Raw genomic sequence first — 17,925 nt, 5'->3', positions numbered from 1 at the left:
GACATTGGTCATGACAACAGATGTTACTCATATTGATCAAACAGCCACGTGTTTACCAGTTTTTTTAAGGTAGTCTAGGATTGCTTGTTTCTGATGCAACATATGGGGAGTGTGGGTGCTTCAGAAGGTGGCATAGCACTAGGAAGGCATGGGTAAAGATGAGGACCGTACAAAGGCTGTGTGCTAAGAGTGAGCAGAGAAATAGGCAGTATGGGTGGCTCTGGAGTCCCCCTGAAGCCAAATGTTCATTAACTATGTCTGTGAAGGTGCCATCAAAGAACATGAAACTGTTGGTAGAAACATAGCTTTATAAACATTTTCAGAGTTTTCTTCATGCACAGAAACAGAGATGTCAGCAACATTAACCAACTGTGAGCAGTGTTGCATGTAAGAAAGACACTTCCTGGTTGCCAATGATAAGCCAAGCTATGCTGGTGGAAGATATGATGCTTTATCAACTACACTAGTAGGCCAAGCGAGACAGTCCGACACCGTTACCCGTGACAGTGGGGCAGACAGCACCCTTGTGTTTGCATCTGGTGATGCCAGCGGCTTTTCTGCATCAGTAGCACAGCTGTCGTCTTTGGGTGGTGACTCGGGCTGGGCAGGCCGGCTGAGACTGTCCCTGAGGCGGCTAGGATGCTTCTTGAAAGTGTGCTGGTAAATCGTGCTCGGCGTGCGATCTGGAGGCTTGCCCACAGAGAGGCGAGGAACCAATAGTTGTGGTATCTTTTTGTCACGTGTGCAGTCGTCAAATTTCCAGAAATCACACTGGTATGTGGTGATAGGTGGACGCTGGCGGATTAATTCTTCTTCCAGAGGCGCCCAGCCAAGTAAATTGTAAGGCCGTCGGGGCCTTTTAGTTGAGACTGGTGTTACAATGCCCTTAAACAAATAAAAACATATATAAATTTAGTCAGCTTGTGTGCTTTTCATTGACCAAAGAGAACACATATGCCTTCATGGTGACGCTGCTACTACTGTTCTTATGGTATTCCTAACCTTTAAGGTCTGTCACACAATGATCTGACTGGAAAGTGCTGCATTAAGTGTTAGACCCTGTCTGTTCTTAGACCAGTATTGCAAATGTAAGGTGTCCCTTGCACAGTGTTGCACTAAATGCAGTTCCCTATCTGTTGGGAGTAGGGACCAGCGATGGACAAGAAACGAGGCCTTGTAATTATTTTCTCAAAGTGGTCCCATGCTACATCATGTGAACAAGGCCAACTCATCAAAGGAGGGAGCTAGCTATGTCAACATTGACATTTGAAAACACACATTGGAAATGCCAACAGTTTTGGCTTTTCTGTAGGCACGGGAAAGGCATTTTCCACATACTGATGAAGTGGTATTAACTGGCTTTCGAAGGTAGCATCTGCAAAATGGTGTGAGTACCTGGGTATACAATAGCAGTGGCAGGCAAATGCTTAATACTTATACACAAGCAAAAAAGGTTGCCTGTGGTAATGCTTGTTTTTAACAGGACTTAAGTGACAGACACACAAAGTGCTTACAAATTCAGTGGCTCAAGGCAGACCTAGTTAAGACATTTTGATTACAACAGTAGCAAATTTACAGCTCCAATTAAGTCACTGACTCATTAGACTGCTTTGTAAAAAATAACTGGCAGGCACTTTGGGTGCAAGGTTTGATGGTAAAGCCTGATGAAGATCGCTCAAAGAGATGGGTGGGTAGGGGCAGGAAATGGGTGTGAATGGCCATAGGGATTAGCATGTCCATGGGTGGGTAAATAGCCAAACAAGACCTACAAACTTTGTGTCCCTCATCATATGCCATTTCTCCCAAGCTGTACTGGAATGCAATTGTTTAGGCTTGTAGGTGGCGCTTAAGGTGGGTGCAAATGTTGCATTATAAAGCACATTGCCATCCATAGGGATGTAATTATAGTATAACATAAAAAACACACATAGTATAACATCTATTAGTTAAGAGTAAAAAAGAAAATCATTCCACCAAAGCGCTGTGGGGCAGAGGAGAGAGGAAAGGAATGGACAGGATGATTGGGAGAGTGTGAGAAACAGAAAATCAAGCAGCCTGCAATCTTAACTTGATGATGTAGGACTTTAAACTACACTGAGACTGCTTCAAAATGCTAAGGGGAAGAGAGAGCGGATAGGAATTGGAGTTGCTGTTAACGTGCATTCATGATTATAAGGCTATGGTGCAAGAGTGTTCAGAGGTGATGCTTCTAAATGGGAGTGGAAGGCCGATTCTAAAGGCTAGTCCTGGTCCGTGTAACAGTTTATTGAGAGGCCACCCTCAACAACACAGGGGGTTCCTTCCCTCCCCACTCAAGGAGTCACACAACAAACTGATTAACGTATTATTTTATTCAGCCCGATCTCCAATTCATCCAATACCCTTTGGACCCATCCAATGAGAAAACAACTAGGCCGTTGTAGAGCAAATATGTTTAGGTTTATTTGGATTAAAGGGTACGAAACCCACACTGAAATGTCAAACACCACTTTATCCATGGCACAACACAATAAACTTCTCTCAACATAAATTAATCACAAAGGTGAGGTGAAAAGAACACAAATCACAATTCTTTGCTTGCTACAAATTACACTTCCAGAAATAATTAGCGCTCGTCAGTGAAGGTATTGATAGATACAATGCTGTGCAATTTCTATTTGCCTGCATGCTTAAAAGGCTAACAATTAATGTTTTCCAAATTTGTGCAAATGCATATTGCAATTATTATTTCACCCACACTTTTGCTTTAAAAGAAACACAGGGTGATTTAGCTGTTTGTTTTTCAGACCTCCCCGCCCTACTACTCTGGCCAGGGTTTGGGAAGTCTGACAGAAAAAATTGGAATGATTTGGGAATTTTGGATTTTCGACCAGCCCCTCCACTGAAAGGCCTGTGTTAGCGGAAAGTTGGATGACAAGATTGGAATGATCTAAGAACAAAGACACCCCTCTTCCTTAAAAAAGTCGCAGTCAACAGAACAAAAAGGATTACCCAATTAAATTATAGGCTATCATTTTTCAGTGCACACCGGGAAGTGAGCTTTGTTCATTTAGAATTTTAACAAAAATCACTCCGTAGCGTTCCACCAAATGGGGAATTAATTAAATGAATATTTTTATTTAAGTAGGCTAAGGGTCTACACAGTTTTGCCCCTCACTCCCTACTATAAAGGAAAAGGATTTAAGAATCTCAGGAGAATACTGACGAGGAAACACCTCTAAGGAATAAAGAGGGAACGGTTGGAGGGAGGGATAATGGAAACAGTACACATTCACCACATGTCTGCATCATGCAATATAATATAAGTACTGTGGGAATTGTTGGTTTATTGTTGATTGTTAAATGTAATGTTGGTTTGACTAATAAAAATTGTTTTTAAAAAAAAAAGGAAAAGGATTTAAGGCAAGCAGACTCCCCACCTTTTGGTTTCCCAGGGCTCAGTTCTACTTACATAGAAAGCCTCTGTCTAAAGTTCAGGAAAGCCAGCTGGGTTTCAGGACACTCTGGAAAGATAGGGCAGGGGTCTGGTCACTCCACTCTCACGGAAGACCTCCTGCTCTCCACCATAGGACCCAGTCAGCTTTCAGGCCTTCCTAGAATAGACAGCTCCACCCAGATGTACTTTCAGCAATTTCCTCTGGTGTTTCCTTGCAGCTGTCATATGGTAAGTTACAGCAGCCCGCCTGATGGTACATTTCCACAGCTCTGTCCCTTCCTCCAAATGCAGGCACCCTTATATAGCAGTGATGGCACCATCAGGTTTTCTTATGTCAAATTTGGGCGAAAATCTAGTTAAATGGCAAAACTTCATAATTTTACTTGCAACTACCAATATATATATATGTATATATAGATATATATATATTTTTTTTCAGATTCAGCTAATCATGGGGAATTAAATAAGACAACAGCTAGGTCCACACCATTTTGCATGGCTGTGCGGCACTTTTCTGCTGTTTTCACCAAACGCACCATTGTTAGAAAAATGCCATGTATACCATACATTCATAATTTTACCCTCCAACTGTTCACCAACTCCCAAATTTTGAAAACGTTCAGGTCAGCCAGAAACCCATTGTAGATGGCCATAACAGTTCCCTAAATTGCAGTTGAAGAAATATTATATCCGCAAAATCGCCTAGAAATTACCTAAAAAATGCCACATATATAAAGAAAATACGACTTTTGCTTGCTGGGAAAAAGGACTACATTATAATAGTTATTTTAAAATAATAGTAAATCTTCATGTGGGACAAATGGCAATTCTCTTGCCCCCAGGCCATTTGTTCTCACTGGGCCCACCTGTAACAAGAGATTTGTTTATCATTCTCTTTGTTCTGGAAGCTCGGTCTTTGAATATGTAGATTGAGCATGTCTTAATTGTAGCCCCCCCATCTTCAAACCTTATGTCTACCTTCTAATCATGCTCCAGCCAAGGCCAGGTGTCTCTGCACAGAGCCCATCCTTCAGGGACAATACCTTTCAGGAAGGCCACATTTTATGGCAGTTGTAGTTGTAAACACTAGGATGCCAGCCTTCCAGTGGGGGAGTTCTTTGTGACATGTGTCCCACAGCCAACAAAAGGGTTTTCCTCTGCCCTACAGAATCTTTTCCATGGAAAACAAAGGCTTTTCTTTTCAAATGTCTGCTATGTTGCATGCAAAACATAATATACATTACTTTTTATCAACACGCACTATGGGCCTCATTACGACCCCGGCGCTAAACCATGGTGCTATTAGCAAATTGCGGCACCGTACTTAGCACCAAGGTCCCTTTGCGGCACCCTAATTTAACGGCTGGTAAAACCAGCCGTTAAGGTCGGGTCCCGCAAAGGGACCTCGTAATTAGGTGCTAATAGGTTAACAGCGCGGAAGCCTTTTACGGCGCCGTTAACCCATTAGCGCCTGGATCGTAATGAGGCCCTATGTCTTTTTCCCCTGACATTTTTCTTTTAGCAGTGGTACCTTTTTCACATTTAAACTGCAAAAGCACATGCAATTCTGTTTTTGTGTCATTGTTTAAAATCCTGTTCTTCATGTGAAAAGTGCCTTTGATTTTCTTCTTAGTCTGTGCCTTAAAATGCAGCTTTTCCTTTGGTAATGACTGGTAGACTTTTCTACTTGGCCCTTCAACTTTAACTTGAAAAATACACATGCAAGGCCATTTTTGGATCAGTGTTTAAAAATCCTGCCTTTCATGTGAAAGACACCTTTAGTTTGGGTCCTTTGAATGCACCCTACGTCCTGGTCCAATGCTTCAAAGTGTCCTCTGGTCGAAAGAGCCAACAACAGCGAATGATGATGGTTTCTTTTGAATGAGCATCATGTAATTGTAAAATAGTCAATCCTTGTGAGAAAGTGAGCATTTACTGATACCTTTCTCCTGAGGGATCGTGGGGCAATCTTTATTTAGAGAGAGAGAGAGAGAGAGAGAGAGAGAGAGAGATAATACTACAATAATACTACATTACACTGACAGAGAAGAGAGAATGCAATTTACAATGCACTGCTCACCCACTGAGAGAGAGAGAGAGAGAGAGAGAGAGAGAGAGATAATGAGAGAGAAAAATAGAGCGAGTGCAACAAGGCAGCTCTGACCCACTGACAGTGCAACAGAGAGGGTTCATGATGGCCTTGACCGAAAGAAAGGAAGAAATATAAAAAACGACAGTAAAGAATGAGGGCACCTAACAACATGTCTCTTGCCCCCTGAGAAAGAAAGAGAGACAGAAAGATTGAGGAGAGAGAGGGGGGGTGAGAATGACAAAGAGAGCGAACACACAATGAGCACTAGATTGGTATATGATACAATAAATCAATGAAATTAATTGTATTTATTAATGGGGTATTTCTGAGTGTGACTGCCAGTGTAGACAGACATGCAGACCTCTGGTCTTGCATGCAAGGAGGAACCAATGAATGCATCCCACAGTATTTAGGGTACTGAAGTGGGCAAGGCTGGCACAGACTTTAAAACGATCTCAACAGTTCCACCACAAAAGACCTGCCCCTGAGTGAGAGCCATTTCTGGTGCCACGGAGCGTGTCCCGATAAATCAAGAAGCCCAAGTCCAACAGAAGCAGCGAGAGGTGGGCAAGTGTGATGTTTCTACATGATTTTGTGCTTGCATAGGGGGTGCAGCAATGCGGATGGGACCATGTGAGCTGGAAACTGGGGTTTCTTTCTTTCTTCTCTACTTGCACCTGGGGTCTTTGTAGAGGTTTGAGCACAATCCCCTGCTGTTCTAAACTATGGGATTTGTCCCGATTTAGAACACCTGTCGGACAAAGAGGATTTGGAGTATGAATTTTCACCCAGGTCTACTTCGGACTTTCGTGTTTGGAGCAGAGAGGGAGTTCATCCCAAACCCATTGTATGACCTTTCTGAGCTACCAGGATCGGAGATGACATGTTATGGTTTGTAAGTGGAAATGATGGAAACTCCTCAGTGCTATAGGTCTGGCAAACAACCATGACGTGAGGTGGAGATGAGCCAAAACCAACAGTGCAATGATTCAGGTTTCCTACACACCCAAAATTCCTAACCCTGCAACACATTGCATGGTATAGCACCAGAGCACTGTGGCAAACACGACTGAAGAGAACAAGCAGAGTCACTGTGGGTCAGAAGAAGAAATAAGAAGCACAGGTTGCTAGGAAGCAGGTTGCCCAGTGGAAGGCTAGTTGTGAAATGGAGATTGGGCATGAACACAAATGGACACAGCAAGCACCCTGTGCATTTACGCTATCCCTGTCACTTAAGAGCAGGCTCCTCCACTTGGACTGTCCTTTATTAATATGCATCGATTAACATGCATCCCTGTGGTTTCCCAATGGTCCAGACCTTCCTTCCAATGTATCCTATGGCTCCTTCCCTTGCAGCCAATGATTCAGCATGGCTCTCTTCTTCTTTATTTTTTATTTTATATGGTTTATTACAAACCTTTAAAATATGATTACATCATCATAATCCAATCAACATAACATAAAATTTCCATTCAACAGATTTGTTACATTTTTGCTCAACAGATTTTAGTCTCTTTACTTAGATAATTTCCTTTTCAAGGTTATTTAGTTTCACTTCTAAAGTGTCTATAAAAAAGGTAAGGCCACAAATTAATTTTCTTTCTGTCTCATCATAAATAATTTTCCACCAATAAACAGCATTTAAAAAAGGTCTTTTTGTAATCAAGTCTACAAGACATCTTGTTCTTTCCTTTCTAAGTGCTGTATATAACAGGGTCACATGTTTTAAGGTCTCTTCACATAGTCCACAGAATCTACAGATCTTTGTCATGTTTTTATTTTTCTGCCATAAGCTTTTTCGCTCTTGTGTCTTAAGTAGATTCAATTTAAATTTAAAATACAGATCTCGCCACTGAGCCTCTGGAAATAATTTTAAATAATTTGGAATTTCATTGTATGCTCGTTTTTCATGGGGTACATTTTCCATTAATTTGTGAGTTCTCCTTTTATCTTCTGTTACGATCCAGTCACTTCTCCATAGGCGTTTTTTCACCAAATTTGGGTTAGTATGTAGGGTTTCGATGTCAATGTTAAGATTCTTCAAGATCATCTTGCAACTCTCTACCCAGGATGTTAGCACATTTTGTTCCTTGGAGTTTTCAATGTTTTGTAAAATCTCAAATTGGATAGATGTGTTTGTAGTAGTCATTTTTGAGTAGAGATTTAGCGTGTTCCAACAGATTCTGGCGTGAATTGATATTAGACCGAGTTAATATCTGATGCACGCCGTCGGGGTTCCTTGGGGTAGATGTAGGACCTTAGTCCAAAAGATATTTTCAAGAGAATTCCACAGCTGATACGGGGCACCAATTGCACATTCAGCTCCATATATGAGTGCTGGAACTGCTTTTTGTAAAACGCCAAGGCCCGGAGGGGTGAATATTGTCCATATTTTTTATGGATGATACATGCTTGATTTGTCAATTGTTGACATTTAGATCTAACACTAGCAACCCAGGGTGCGCCATTAATGCTTGAATTGATGATCATTCCTAAGTATCTTGTTGATGGTATATTTTGAAGAAACGTCTTTTCTAGTGACCAGTGGAATTTACTTACTCTGCCTTTATTTTTGCCTCTAAGATTTTCTAGCACGAGGATTTCAGATTTTGTCATGTTGAGGTAAGTCCGTTGGTTTGAACGTATCTCTCTAGGGCATTTAGTTTTCTTTGGAGGCCTATAGGGGTAAGATCTAATAGAATTAACTCATCCGCATAGAGAAGATGGCTTATTTGATGACCATTTATTTTTGGTGATGACTGAGAGATGGCTCTCTTCACAGTCAACATTCTGGCTCCCACACTGAGCCTCTCCATCCACCGTAGCAAGGCTCCTCAAAGAACGAGCGAGAATGGGACGGAGATCAGCGAGTCTCTCACTGACAGGAGGAGTGAAGAGCAATACTGGGAGGATGATAGACATGGAGAGACAGAAAGATATAGTGAGAAAGGGAAGGATTGAGAGTGTCATGAAGCTGAGTGGACCCAACAACAAACATGTCAGTTATTGAAGTTTTGTAAGTCATTTCATTTAAGATGGCGATTGGCTGTGTCCCAATACTGCATAAACGCTTCCCACAACCTTCCTTTTTGTTGCAAAAATATTGGGTGTCGTCTCTGTGAGTTCTAGTAATAAAAAAAAGGTCTCTAATTGGGAACTAAAGATTTACTGGGGCTCTTCATCAACAAAAGAGAAGGCAAAACAAGTACAGGATGACTTCTGAGGGATCAGCTGTAGTGGAAAGTCTCCGGGGCAATGCAATGCTCTTTTTGTTGTAAGAAATTCTCTCAGTCTGCTGTCCTGTTCCAAGGATAATTCAGTTAGTCACAGACTAGGTGGTTTAAGTGGATCTGTACTCCTGACTTGTCTCTTGGTTTCTCTTAGGTAGCTGTTAGCCTGTTCTCATGATGGTTGTTTTTGTCTTGCAATAGAATCCTGGGGTGCTGCTGTGCCTGGGTAGTATCCCTAGCCAGCATCAAGAAGAATGGCTGAGGGCCTTCAGGTTATGCCCCAAGTTGCCACCAAGCTCTCTGCCACCGAAATAGGTCAGGAGGGCAACACCTTGCGATATTAACAAAGTTACTCACCAAAGTGACTACCTTACTCCTATTCTATAGTCCCCTTTCCTCCACACTTGTGGGACATTCCGTCCTTCGGAACAGGACCGGAGCACTTTTGTAAAAAAAAGCATCAGAAATGTTGATTTGTGTCCTTCTTTTATTTTTACGTGGCCGTAAACCCGCCCTCCTGAACTCCGCCCTGCGCATCACCCTTCAGTCCTTTTCTATCCCCAGGTCTGAGGCGATTTAAGCAATAATAGAGGATACTTATTGGAGGGGACAGCAGGCAGGCGTATCGAGGAAAGGAGACTATGGGCCTCATTACACGGTAGGCGGTGAGCCATGGCGCTATTAGCTGGCCATGCCGGTAAAATACCGGCACCGCCTTGGCGGAAAGGGGATTTACCGCCCCATTCCAAGGTTGGAGGGGCGGTAAATCCCCCTTCCAGCATTGCCCTTCCCCATTCCCATTTCTGCCCCATAGGGCTCTATGGGAATGGGGAAGGCGCTAATTACGGCACCGCAATTTTGCGGTGCCGTAATTAGCTCCGAGGTCCCTTAGCGGGTTGGTTTTTAACGCCTGCAAAAAGCAGGCGTTAAAGCACCAACCCGCTAAGGGACCTCGTAGTACGGCGGTAAGGGTTAACGGTCACCGTTGCCATTAACGGTGACCATTAACCCTTACCGCCGTCCGTGTAATGAGGCCCTATGAACTAGGAGTAAGGTAGTCACTACGGTGAGTAACTTTGCCTTTCTCCTACATCCCGTCCCCTTTCCTCCATACTTGTGGGAGATTTCCAAGGGTGGATGGAAAAACCTTTACTGGAATAAGTTCTGAAGAACAGCCTGGCCAAAAAGGGCATCAGGCCAGGAGCTCAGGTAAAGCAGATGGAGAGGACCATAAAGCCGTCTTGGCGATGGAATCCCACGGGACATACCATTGGAAGGCAAAAGCAGTCGCTTTGTCACGGACTAGATGTGCATGGATGCTATTCAGTTGTTGAAGGCCTTGAATGCTATCGGCTTCTGAAAAACATGAAGCAATCCAGCTGGAAATAGTTGCTTTGGAAGCTGGTTTCCATTTCAGGTCTCCGAATATGAGAAACAGTCATGAGGAACTTCTGAACACACTCGTTCTATCGAGGTACAACTTCAGGTCTCGCCTGACGTCCAAGTTGTGTAAAACTCTCTCTGCATCAAATGCCAGGTTAGGAAAGAGGACAGGTAAGGAGATCGAATGGTTCAAATGAAAATCGTTAACCACCTTAGGAAGGAAGGATGATTGCAAAGCACGACCTGACCCCTGTGGAAACTGAGGAACGGATGTTCTACAGAAAAAGTTTGGAGCTCACTTACTCGCCGACGGTATTGCGGTCAGAAAGGCAACCTTTCAAGAAAGGTACTTAAGATCAGTAGTGGCCATGGATTCATATGGCATAACGCAGTGAAGACCACATTCAAATCCCATTTGGGATGAGGGGTGCGCACCGGCGGGAAGAGATAAAGACCCGTAAAATGTCTTTTAATGACTGGATGGTATTACCCAAATTGTTCGTTTACAATTGTTCGAATGAACAATTGACCGAATTTAAAGGGTCACAATTGACCTTTTCACAATTGACCGTATATATATATATATCGCTTTGGCAATATATATATTATATTGCCAAAGCGATTATAAAATATATATATATGGGGTTTTGGGCGGGTTTGGGTTGGGTGGGCGGTTGCGGGGGGTTTCCCCCCGCATATATGTTACAATTGACCTTCACAATTCGGTCAATTGTGAAAAGGTCAATTGTCATTCGAACAAATGTAATACGAACAATTCGTGTACAACCGACTGGATTAGTCAACGAAAAAAGGAACAGCTGTCCATGGACAGGTAGGCAGCAATAGCGGATAAGTAAGATCTGCATGACAGAACATGGGTGCCAGAGGCGGCCAGATGAGACACAAAAGATAGAACGGTGTCGACCGAAACTTGCCTGTGATCGAGCTGTTTAGCTAATCACCAATGGCAAAACCTGTAATGAGTCCTCTTAGAAGTCTTCCTGGCCACTTGGATAATGCGCACATTGTCTTCGGACAGATTGAACTATGTTAACGATCTGAACTCAGGCACCAGGCCGCCAAGCTGAACGATCGTGGAGAGGGGTGCCCCATCTGGTGATGGCTCTGGTGAAGCAGGTCAGGAATTGTGATGCTGGAAATGCATTGGAGGGACATGGTCTCCAAATCCTTGTCCTTTATTGCTTTTTATCATGTGCTGTGTCTTATTTTCCACGCACAAGTTCACGAGGGACTCCTGGCGGTGCGACTCTTCCTGTATTTGGTTTGGTGAACAGATCCTTGGGGTAGCCTTATGCCACCCATGAGTGGGAGTATGACCGTGTACTCCTAATGTATGTTTTTGGGCACCTATGTATGGCCCACAGAGCAGGGTACGGGCTGGTGGCAGCTCTGTGCTGAATTGACAGGTGCCCCGAGCCTCCTCTATTTTGGGATACCCAGTCCCTGTCATTGAAATCTGTGGATTCCTCATGGAGACAAGATGGCCCATGTCGCCTCTTGCTTTCCATCGCCTGTAACCTTGTTTCCCGAAGTCTCGGGAAGCCCTGTCTCTGTCCCTTCCCCCTGACTGGCTGTTGGGTGGAAAGCCTGTATATGGTATTGTGGGGAAGTCCAGGCCAGAACAGCTGGAGCCTTCCCAATGACTGTATGCTACGGGTACGCCTGTGTTGTGGGACCTGGGTGAATGGAGCGTGTGACGAATATGCATTCCGTGTTCTGGGTGTCTAGTATCTGGTGTGTGACACAATGACTGAGACAGCCGAGACCGAAACTGGTATGAATGCAGTGTGGAGTGCTCAAGGATTAGGTACTTTTCCGAATCTACATTCTGTGTTATGAGTGTCTGGATGGAGAAGAATGGCCTGAATTCACTGTGTGCCTGATTGGCTGCCTGACTGCCAGAATGCCCTTCTGAATGATTGCTTGCCTGAGTGTGACCCAGCAGAGTGAATGGGAGATCAAGAGTATATCTGGGGTCCTCTCACTGATGGAAATCGTTCAGAAGCTGAAGTTGATACTTGATGCTTACTCTCGAAGCCGAGCCAGAAGAAGAAGGTGAACTGCTGTTCCCTTCGTTGCAATCTGAAAGCTGTTGTGCCTCCAAGAACTGATCCAAGAGAGGACCTGGCTAGGAGAGCTCTTCCCGAGCTACGAGGGACTATCGTGCACCAGCTGATCTTTGCCAAAGCTCCCTGGTAGACAGACCTATGAAAGGCTGCTGATCGGATACTGGGACCACCGAAGAGAGCGAAGAGAAGCACAGGACAACCATCTACCGGCGTCGACCACCGTTGTCGATGTCCAGAGCTGCAGTGCTCCCTTTGCCAAAGAACATTTGATACAAGGACTCCCTTGTTCATCACCGTCGACTGCTTTCGTCCTGCCGGAGAAAGTCAAGGCTGCCGCCGACCGAGGAGAATCCGCCGGTGGGTTTCCCACCACCCCGAAGACCTCAGAGACGCTGACGAAGCTACTGAAGCCAGCCGTGGTCACGTCCCTTTCACCGACACCAGACGCTGACAACCCAACGCCCTTGCTGTGCCAAAGTTGTTCATTGACTATGTGCGGCGACAAACACTTGTCGTCTAGGTGCACCACACGCCTCAACTTGCAGGACGTTTTCGACCAATCGTCAACGAGCACCGCAAGAAGCTGCTGCTGCAACAAAAGTGTTCACCTCTTTCTTCACAGAATCTCAATGACCCGCGGCACCTGCCTTAAAGGAAGTACGCTCAAGAAGGGCCTGTCGACGACTCACCGAAGAACATTACAAAACCAGTTACTTTGGGGCAGTAGAACTTTTATAGAAGGAGATAAAACTCTAAGAGACAATGGGCTTCATCACGAGTTGGGCGGTAACGCTGGTGCTAATAGCGCTAGCGCTATCTGCCCTACCGCCAAACCCACCGGCGCTATTAGCGCCAGATCACGGGTTTGACAGAACTGGAAATCCCCATTCCCCATTGAGCCCATTCGGGAATTCCCCATTCCCCATTGGGCTCAATGGGGAAATTTTGCGCTCTTACCGCCGGTGGATTTCCCGCTGGCGGTATGAGCGCTAAATTTCGGCAGATTTCCCCCCAGCTAAAAGCTGGGGGGAAATCAGCCGAAGCCATTATCTGGCAGACCCTTAAATGCAGCGGTAATAGCACTACCGCCGCATTTAAGGGTTACCGCCAGACTCGTGATGAGGCCCAATATATGGACTGGGCTTGTAGTGCATCTTCATTTACAGGTTGCCCAGGTGGGGGGATCCTCATACAGAACTGTGTCTAGGTAACGGGGCCAGTATTCTGCCCATTGTCTAACCAACTTGTTTTCCGCCTAAGTCTATGGTTGATATCGTTTTGCTGTGTTGATTCGTATGCTATTTGAACTGAGTACAGTTGATGCATTTTAATGGAATCAGAGTAATCGTGGTACCACCTAGAACTGTATATACTTACCATTTTAGAATTGTTGGAGCACCAAGTGTGTTATTGTGATTGTGTGTCTAACGTGAACCTTATTTATATAAAGAGCTGTGTTTTCACTAACATAGTGTCCTTTGTGGTGCTTGGGGACTACACTGTACTGAAGAATCAGCCTGCATCACCTCCTGAGAGCTTAAGCCATGATTGCTCGACGATAGCTACCGAATAGAGAATCTTGGCTAGGGTCCTCTGTACCTCTCCTCTGCCATATAGAGAGAAGGAGTACAGACATCCCCCACCAGCATCTTTACAGGAATCTGCAGCAATCTGATCGGGGGAGTAACGACAGATGCTGTAGTTCTGAAAAACAGAATCTGGTTGGCCACCAAGGAGCCATGAACAGGAGAGCGCAGTTCGATGTGCACCCGAGATTGCAGAGCGACCAACGGATCAGAGACAATGGGGGAAAAGCATAAGCTTTCATGTTGTCCCACAAGATCTCGAAGGCGTCCCCTGGGAGGGACGCTCCAAGCCCATTCCTGGATGCATAAAGGAAGTTTTCTTGTTTGAAGAAGTTGAAAAGAGGTCCACCTCTGGAGTGCCCCATTGATGGAAAATGTTGGAGAGGACATTGCTATTCATCTCCCACTCGTAACTGCTGCCAACTGGCAACTCAGTGAATCTGCAGCCACATTGATGTGACCCGGGATGTGTACAGCCTGGAGCCAAACATTGTGCTGGATGGCCCAGTCTCAAATTTGTACAGCAAGATCCACAAGGAGGGGAGACTTTGTGCCGCCCTGCTTGTTGATGTAAAACATTGCCACTGAATTGTTAGTGCAAACACAAACTACACTTTTGCTGCAAGGAAGGTATTCAAAATGGCCACTGTAGTCCACGGAGGTTGGGCCGCCATTTTGTCAACGTCTGAGGTGAACTGCGTCACAGGAGCGAGTGAGGCAATGGTCTCCTCAGGGAAGTCAGGGGTCTTGTGTGCCATCTTAGCCTTGAAACAAGGAACCTCGGCAGAGCCGGTACTGGCAGATCTAGGGTGTTTAATCAACACATTATGGACTGTCCCAGAATTAGCCTTTAGTGGAGGACCCTCGGCAGAGCCGGTACTGGAAGGCCTGTGGTGCGTGACAACCTTCTTTGCCTCATCAACAGAACTGGTACCACCACGGCCGTGCGCGTGGGAAGGCTGAGGGATATACCTTACAGCCAAGACCCTCGATGAGGGACCCTCAATTCTGTTGGTGTCCGATTTAGCCCCAAGAAGGGGAACCTCAGGCTTAACCCCGGTATATATAGCCACCTCGAGAGGGGCCTCGAGCCGAGACTCGGTGCAGTTAGCTCCAGATGCAGAAGCCTCAGGGCGAACCCTGGTATCCAGAGCCATAGAAGAACTGGGCGCACCTTTTGCCCCCAAACGGGGAACCTCGGAAGAAGACCTGCTTTCAGCAGACCTGCTGCGGGGACCCTCGGAGGAGTCTCCGGTGCGCTTTGCCGAGATGAGGCCAAAAGGGAGCACACGGAACTGGAAGTGTTCCTCTACCAGGGAGAACTGCAGATATTTCCGATGCGGACTCCATATCAGGATGTGCATGTATGCGTCCTGAAGGTCCACTACACTGAGCCAGTTGCCCTTCCGCAGGGAGGACTTTGTTTGGCAAGGCGTGATCATCTTAAATTTCTCTTGGGAAAGAGAAAGATTGAACTGGAAAAGATTGAGGATAGTGCGCAGGCCAGCCTGGTTGGGTTTGGGCACTGTCAACAGACGGGAGTAGAAGCCCTCCCCTTGCTCACTGAGAGGGACAGTTTCCACTGCTCTGAGGTCCAGATGTTTCTGTACCTCGGCTCTGAGGGAAAGCGACTCGATCTGCTGGAAGGGAGGGTTGGAGGGTGGGATATGGGGGAGGGGAAAGCAGAATCCCGCCTGAGCGATGGACACAACCCACCGGTCTATGGTGATGGTCTGCCATGCCTCCAGATAAGACAAGATTCGTCCTCGTCTCGTGCAACCGACAAGAAATATCATTTGGAAAAAAAATTCGGCTGGGAGACTACCTGTCCCTGGAGAGGAGGTTAATGGCTGAGTGAAAAACCAACCACCTTGCTGTGGTTGCTTTCGGTGGGGCCCGCCAACTGCAGCTTCAGTTCGGCGTGCACATCAATCCTGAAATCCCCTGAATCCAGAGAAGGAATGAGTTGGGACCCTGACCTCTGTGTATAAGGGCCCTTAGCTGGAGCTTTCGCCTTAACCGATACAGATTTGGTGGTTTGGGTACTCGCCTTGGTCTGTGTGAGTTCTTCATCTGTGGAAGAATGGAATAATTCCTTGCAATCAAGAGGAATGTCCAGTACTCTGTCCTGTACTTCTTTTGAGAACTACGTCGCATGGACCCACGCTTGGCAGGAGATGTCGACCCTAACCATAAGGCTTTGAGCAGCAGTATCTAAGTGGTGTGCCGCAGCTTCCAGTAAATCCTGTGCCAACACTTGGCATCCAACATACCATCTTTAAAGTCGTCTAACCTATCCGCAGGAATATATTCCTGGAAATCGGCTAGCTCCTTCCACAGCATCAGATTGGCTGCTGCCAGGATGAGCTTGGTGTTCGCCTGACGAAGTTGAAGTTAGAGCGCCAAATTGGAAAATACTTTTTTGCCAAAGGCATCAAGGAGCTTATCCTATTTGGAGAGGATTTGGGCCGCTGCCATGGATTATGCAGAGGCCGGCTTGGACTGGAGGGTGACTGCTGCCACCACCGTTGACGAAGGGAGCGGATAAACCGATAAGGCTATCTCTTCCGAGGCGTGAAGCTTGTATCGAGCGTCAATCCTCTTGTTGAGATGTAGCCAGGTATGGGGTTTATCCCAGACCTTACAGGCCTCAGCCAAGATGTCCTTCTGGAGGAACAGGCCAGTGTGCTCCTGAGGTGACAGAGTAAAGTCTCCAGAAAGCACCCCTTCATGTGGAGTGGGGCCCTTGGAATATCAAGCAGGGCCATTATACCCAGGACCTGGTCATGGAATGCTCTAACAGAGCGGGTGTTTTCATTGCTGTCCTGATCCGCTTGAGGCTCATCCAGCAAAGTGGGGACAGAAGACTGGTCCAGGGCGCGTAGCGCCTCAGGAGCTAAAGTGTCACCCCACGCCGCCAGTGTCTTCTCTATGGGAGAAAGCGGAAGCAGAGGAGGAAGTGATGGAGGAGGTCCAGCAGGAAGAGGTGGAGGAGATGGCACCACCGGGACCTGTGTAGGAACAGCCAAGACAGAAGGGGGTACCGGAGGTTCAGGGTACACTTCCCTGAAGAGACCTTTAAAATACGCCCTCATGGGAACAGAGTGCATGAGCGTCTGAAACTTCCCAAAAACGCATCCTCAGACGAAGGTCTAGTTGCTGGAGTAGGCAGAGGCTGCTCGTGCGGGGTATACCCCCCTGAATTCAATGAGGATTTTTACCAGGAGGCACTCCACTCGCTGGATCCACATAGATCAGTGGCGCGGAACCAGGAGGGAGCGAGACTGTATGAGGCAGCGGTGCCCTAGCAATCCAATCGAATGAAGGACAGAATGGGTTTTTGTTGTCCACATAGTGTGGAAAAGGCTGCTCAGCCCCAAAAGAAATGCTCCCAGCACCAGACGTCGTGAACGTTGGTGTAAGGGAGGTATCCAAAATGGCCGCCATGGACCAAGGAGGTTGGGCTGCCATTTTGTCGACACCTGAGGAGAACTGCGTCATTGGAGAAAGTGAGGCAACTGTCTCCTCAGGGGAGTCAGGGGACTTAAGTAACACTTTAGCCTTGAAACAAGGATCCTCGGCTGAGCCGGTGCTGGCAGATCCAGATGTTTACCGGACATCTTAGGAACTGTCCCAGAATTTGTCTCCAATGGAGAAACCTCGGAGAAGCCGGTACTGGAATGCCTGTGGTGTTTACCGCCTTCTTTGACCCCTCGACAGAACCAGTACCACCACGACCCTGAGTGTGGGACGGTAGAGGACTGTACCCCACCGACAGGAACCCCTCAGAGGATCCCTGAACTCTGTAGGTACTGGATTTAGCCCCAAGAAGAGGAACCTCAGGTTTTAACCCGGGACGTATAGCTCCCTCAAGAGGGGCCTCGAGCCGTGACTCAGTGTGTAAAGCTCCAGAAACTGAGACCTCAGGGCATACCCTGATATCAGTGTGGAAAGCTCCAGAAATGGAGACCTCTGGGCAAACCCCGGTACCCAGAGCCACAGAAGAACTGGGCTGAACTTAAGCACACAAATGGTGAACCTCTGAACAGTGTCCGGTTTTGGCAGGTCCATTGCGGGAACCCTCTGAGAAACCTCTGGCGCGCCTATT

At 46.3% G+C, this 17,925-nt stretch overlaps 1 protein-coding gene across 1 annotated transcript in view; it reads right to left on the bottom strand.

Annotated features, from left to right (window-relative positions):
* Positions 1 to 292: 292 nt before the first annotated feature.
* CIMIP7 (ciliary microtubule inner protein 7) overlaps positions 293 to 17,925 on the bottom strand; it is a 544,361-nt gene continuing 526,728 nt past the window's right edge. The window contains exon 4 of the mRNA XM_069643270.1: positions 293 to 885. Within this exon, the coding sequence (XP_069499371.1) occupies positions 427 to 885 (459 nt within the window). The 3' untranslated portion in view covers positions 293 to 426. The remainder of the gene's footprint in view (positions 886 to 17,925) is intronic.

Source organism: Ambystoma mexicanum, chromosome 2p (assembly GCF_040938575.1).
Source record: "Ambystoma mexicanum isolate Mex_15411 chromosome 2p, UKY_AmexF1_1, whole genome shotgun sequence".
Lineage (NCBI taxonomy): Eukaryota > Metazoa > Chordata > Amphibia > Caudata > Ambystomatidae > Ambystoma > Ambystoma mexicanum.
This window is presented reverse-complemented; position numbering and strand designations above follow the sequence as displayed.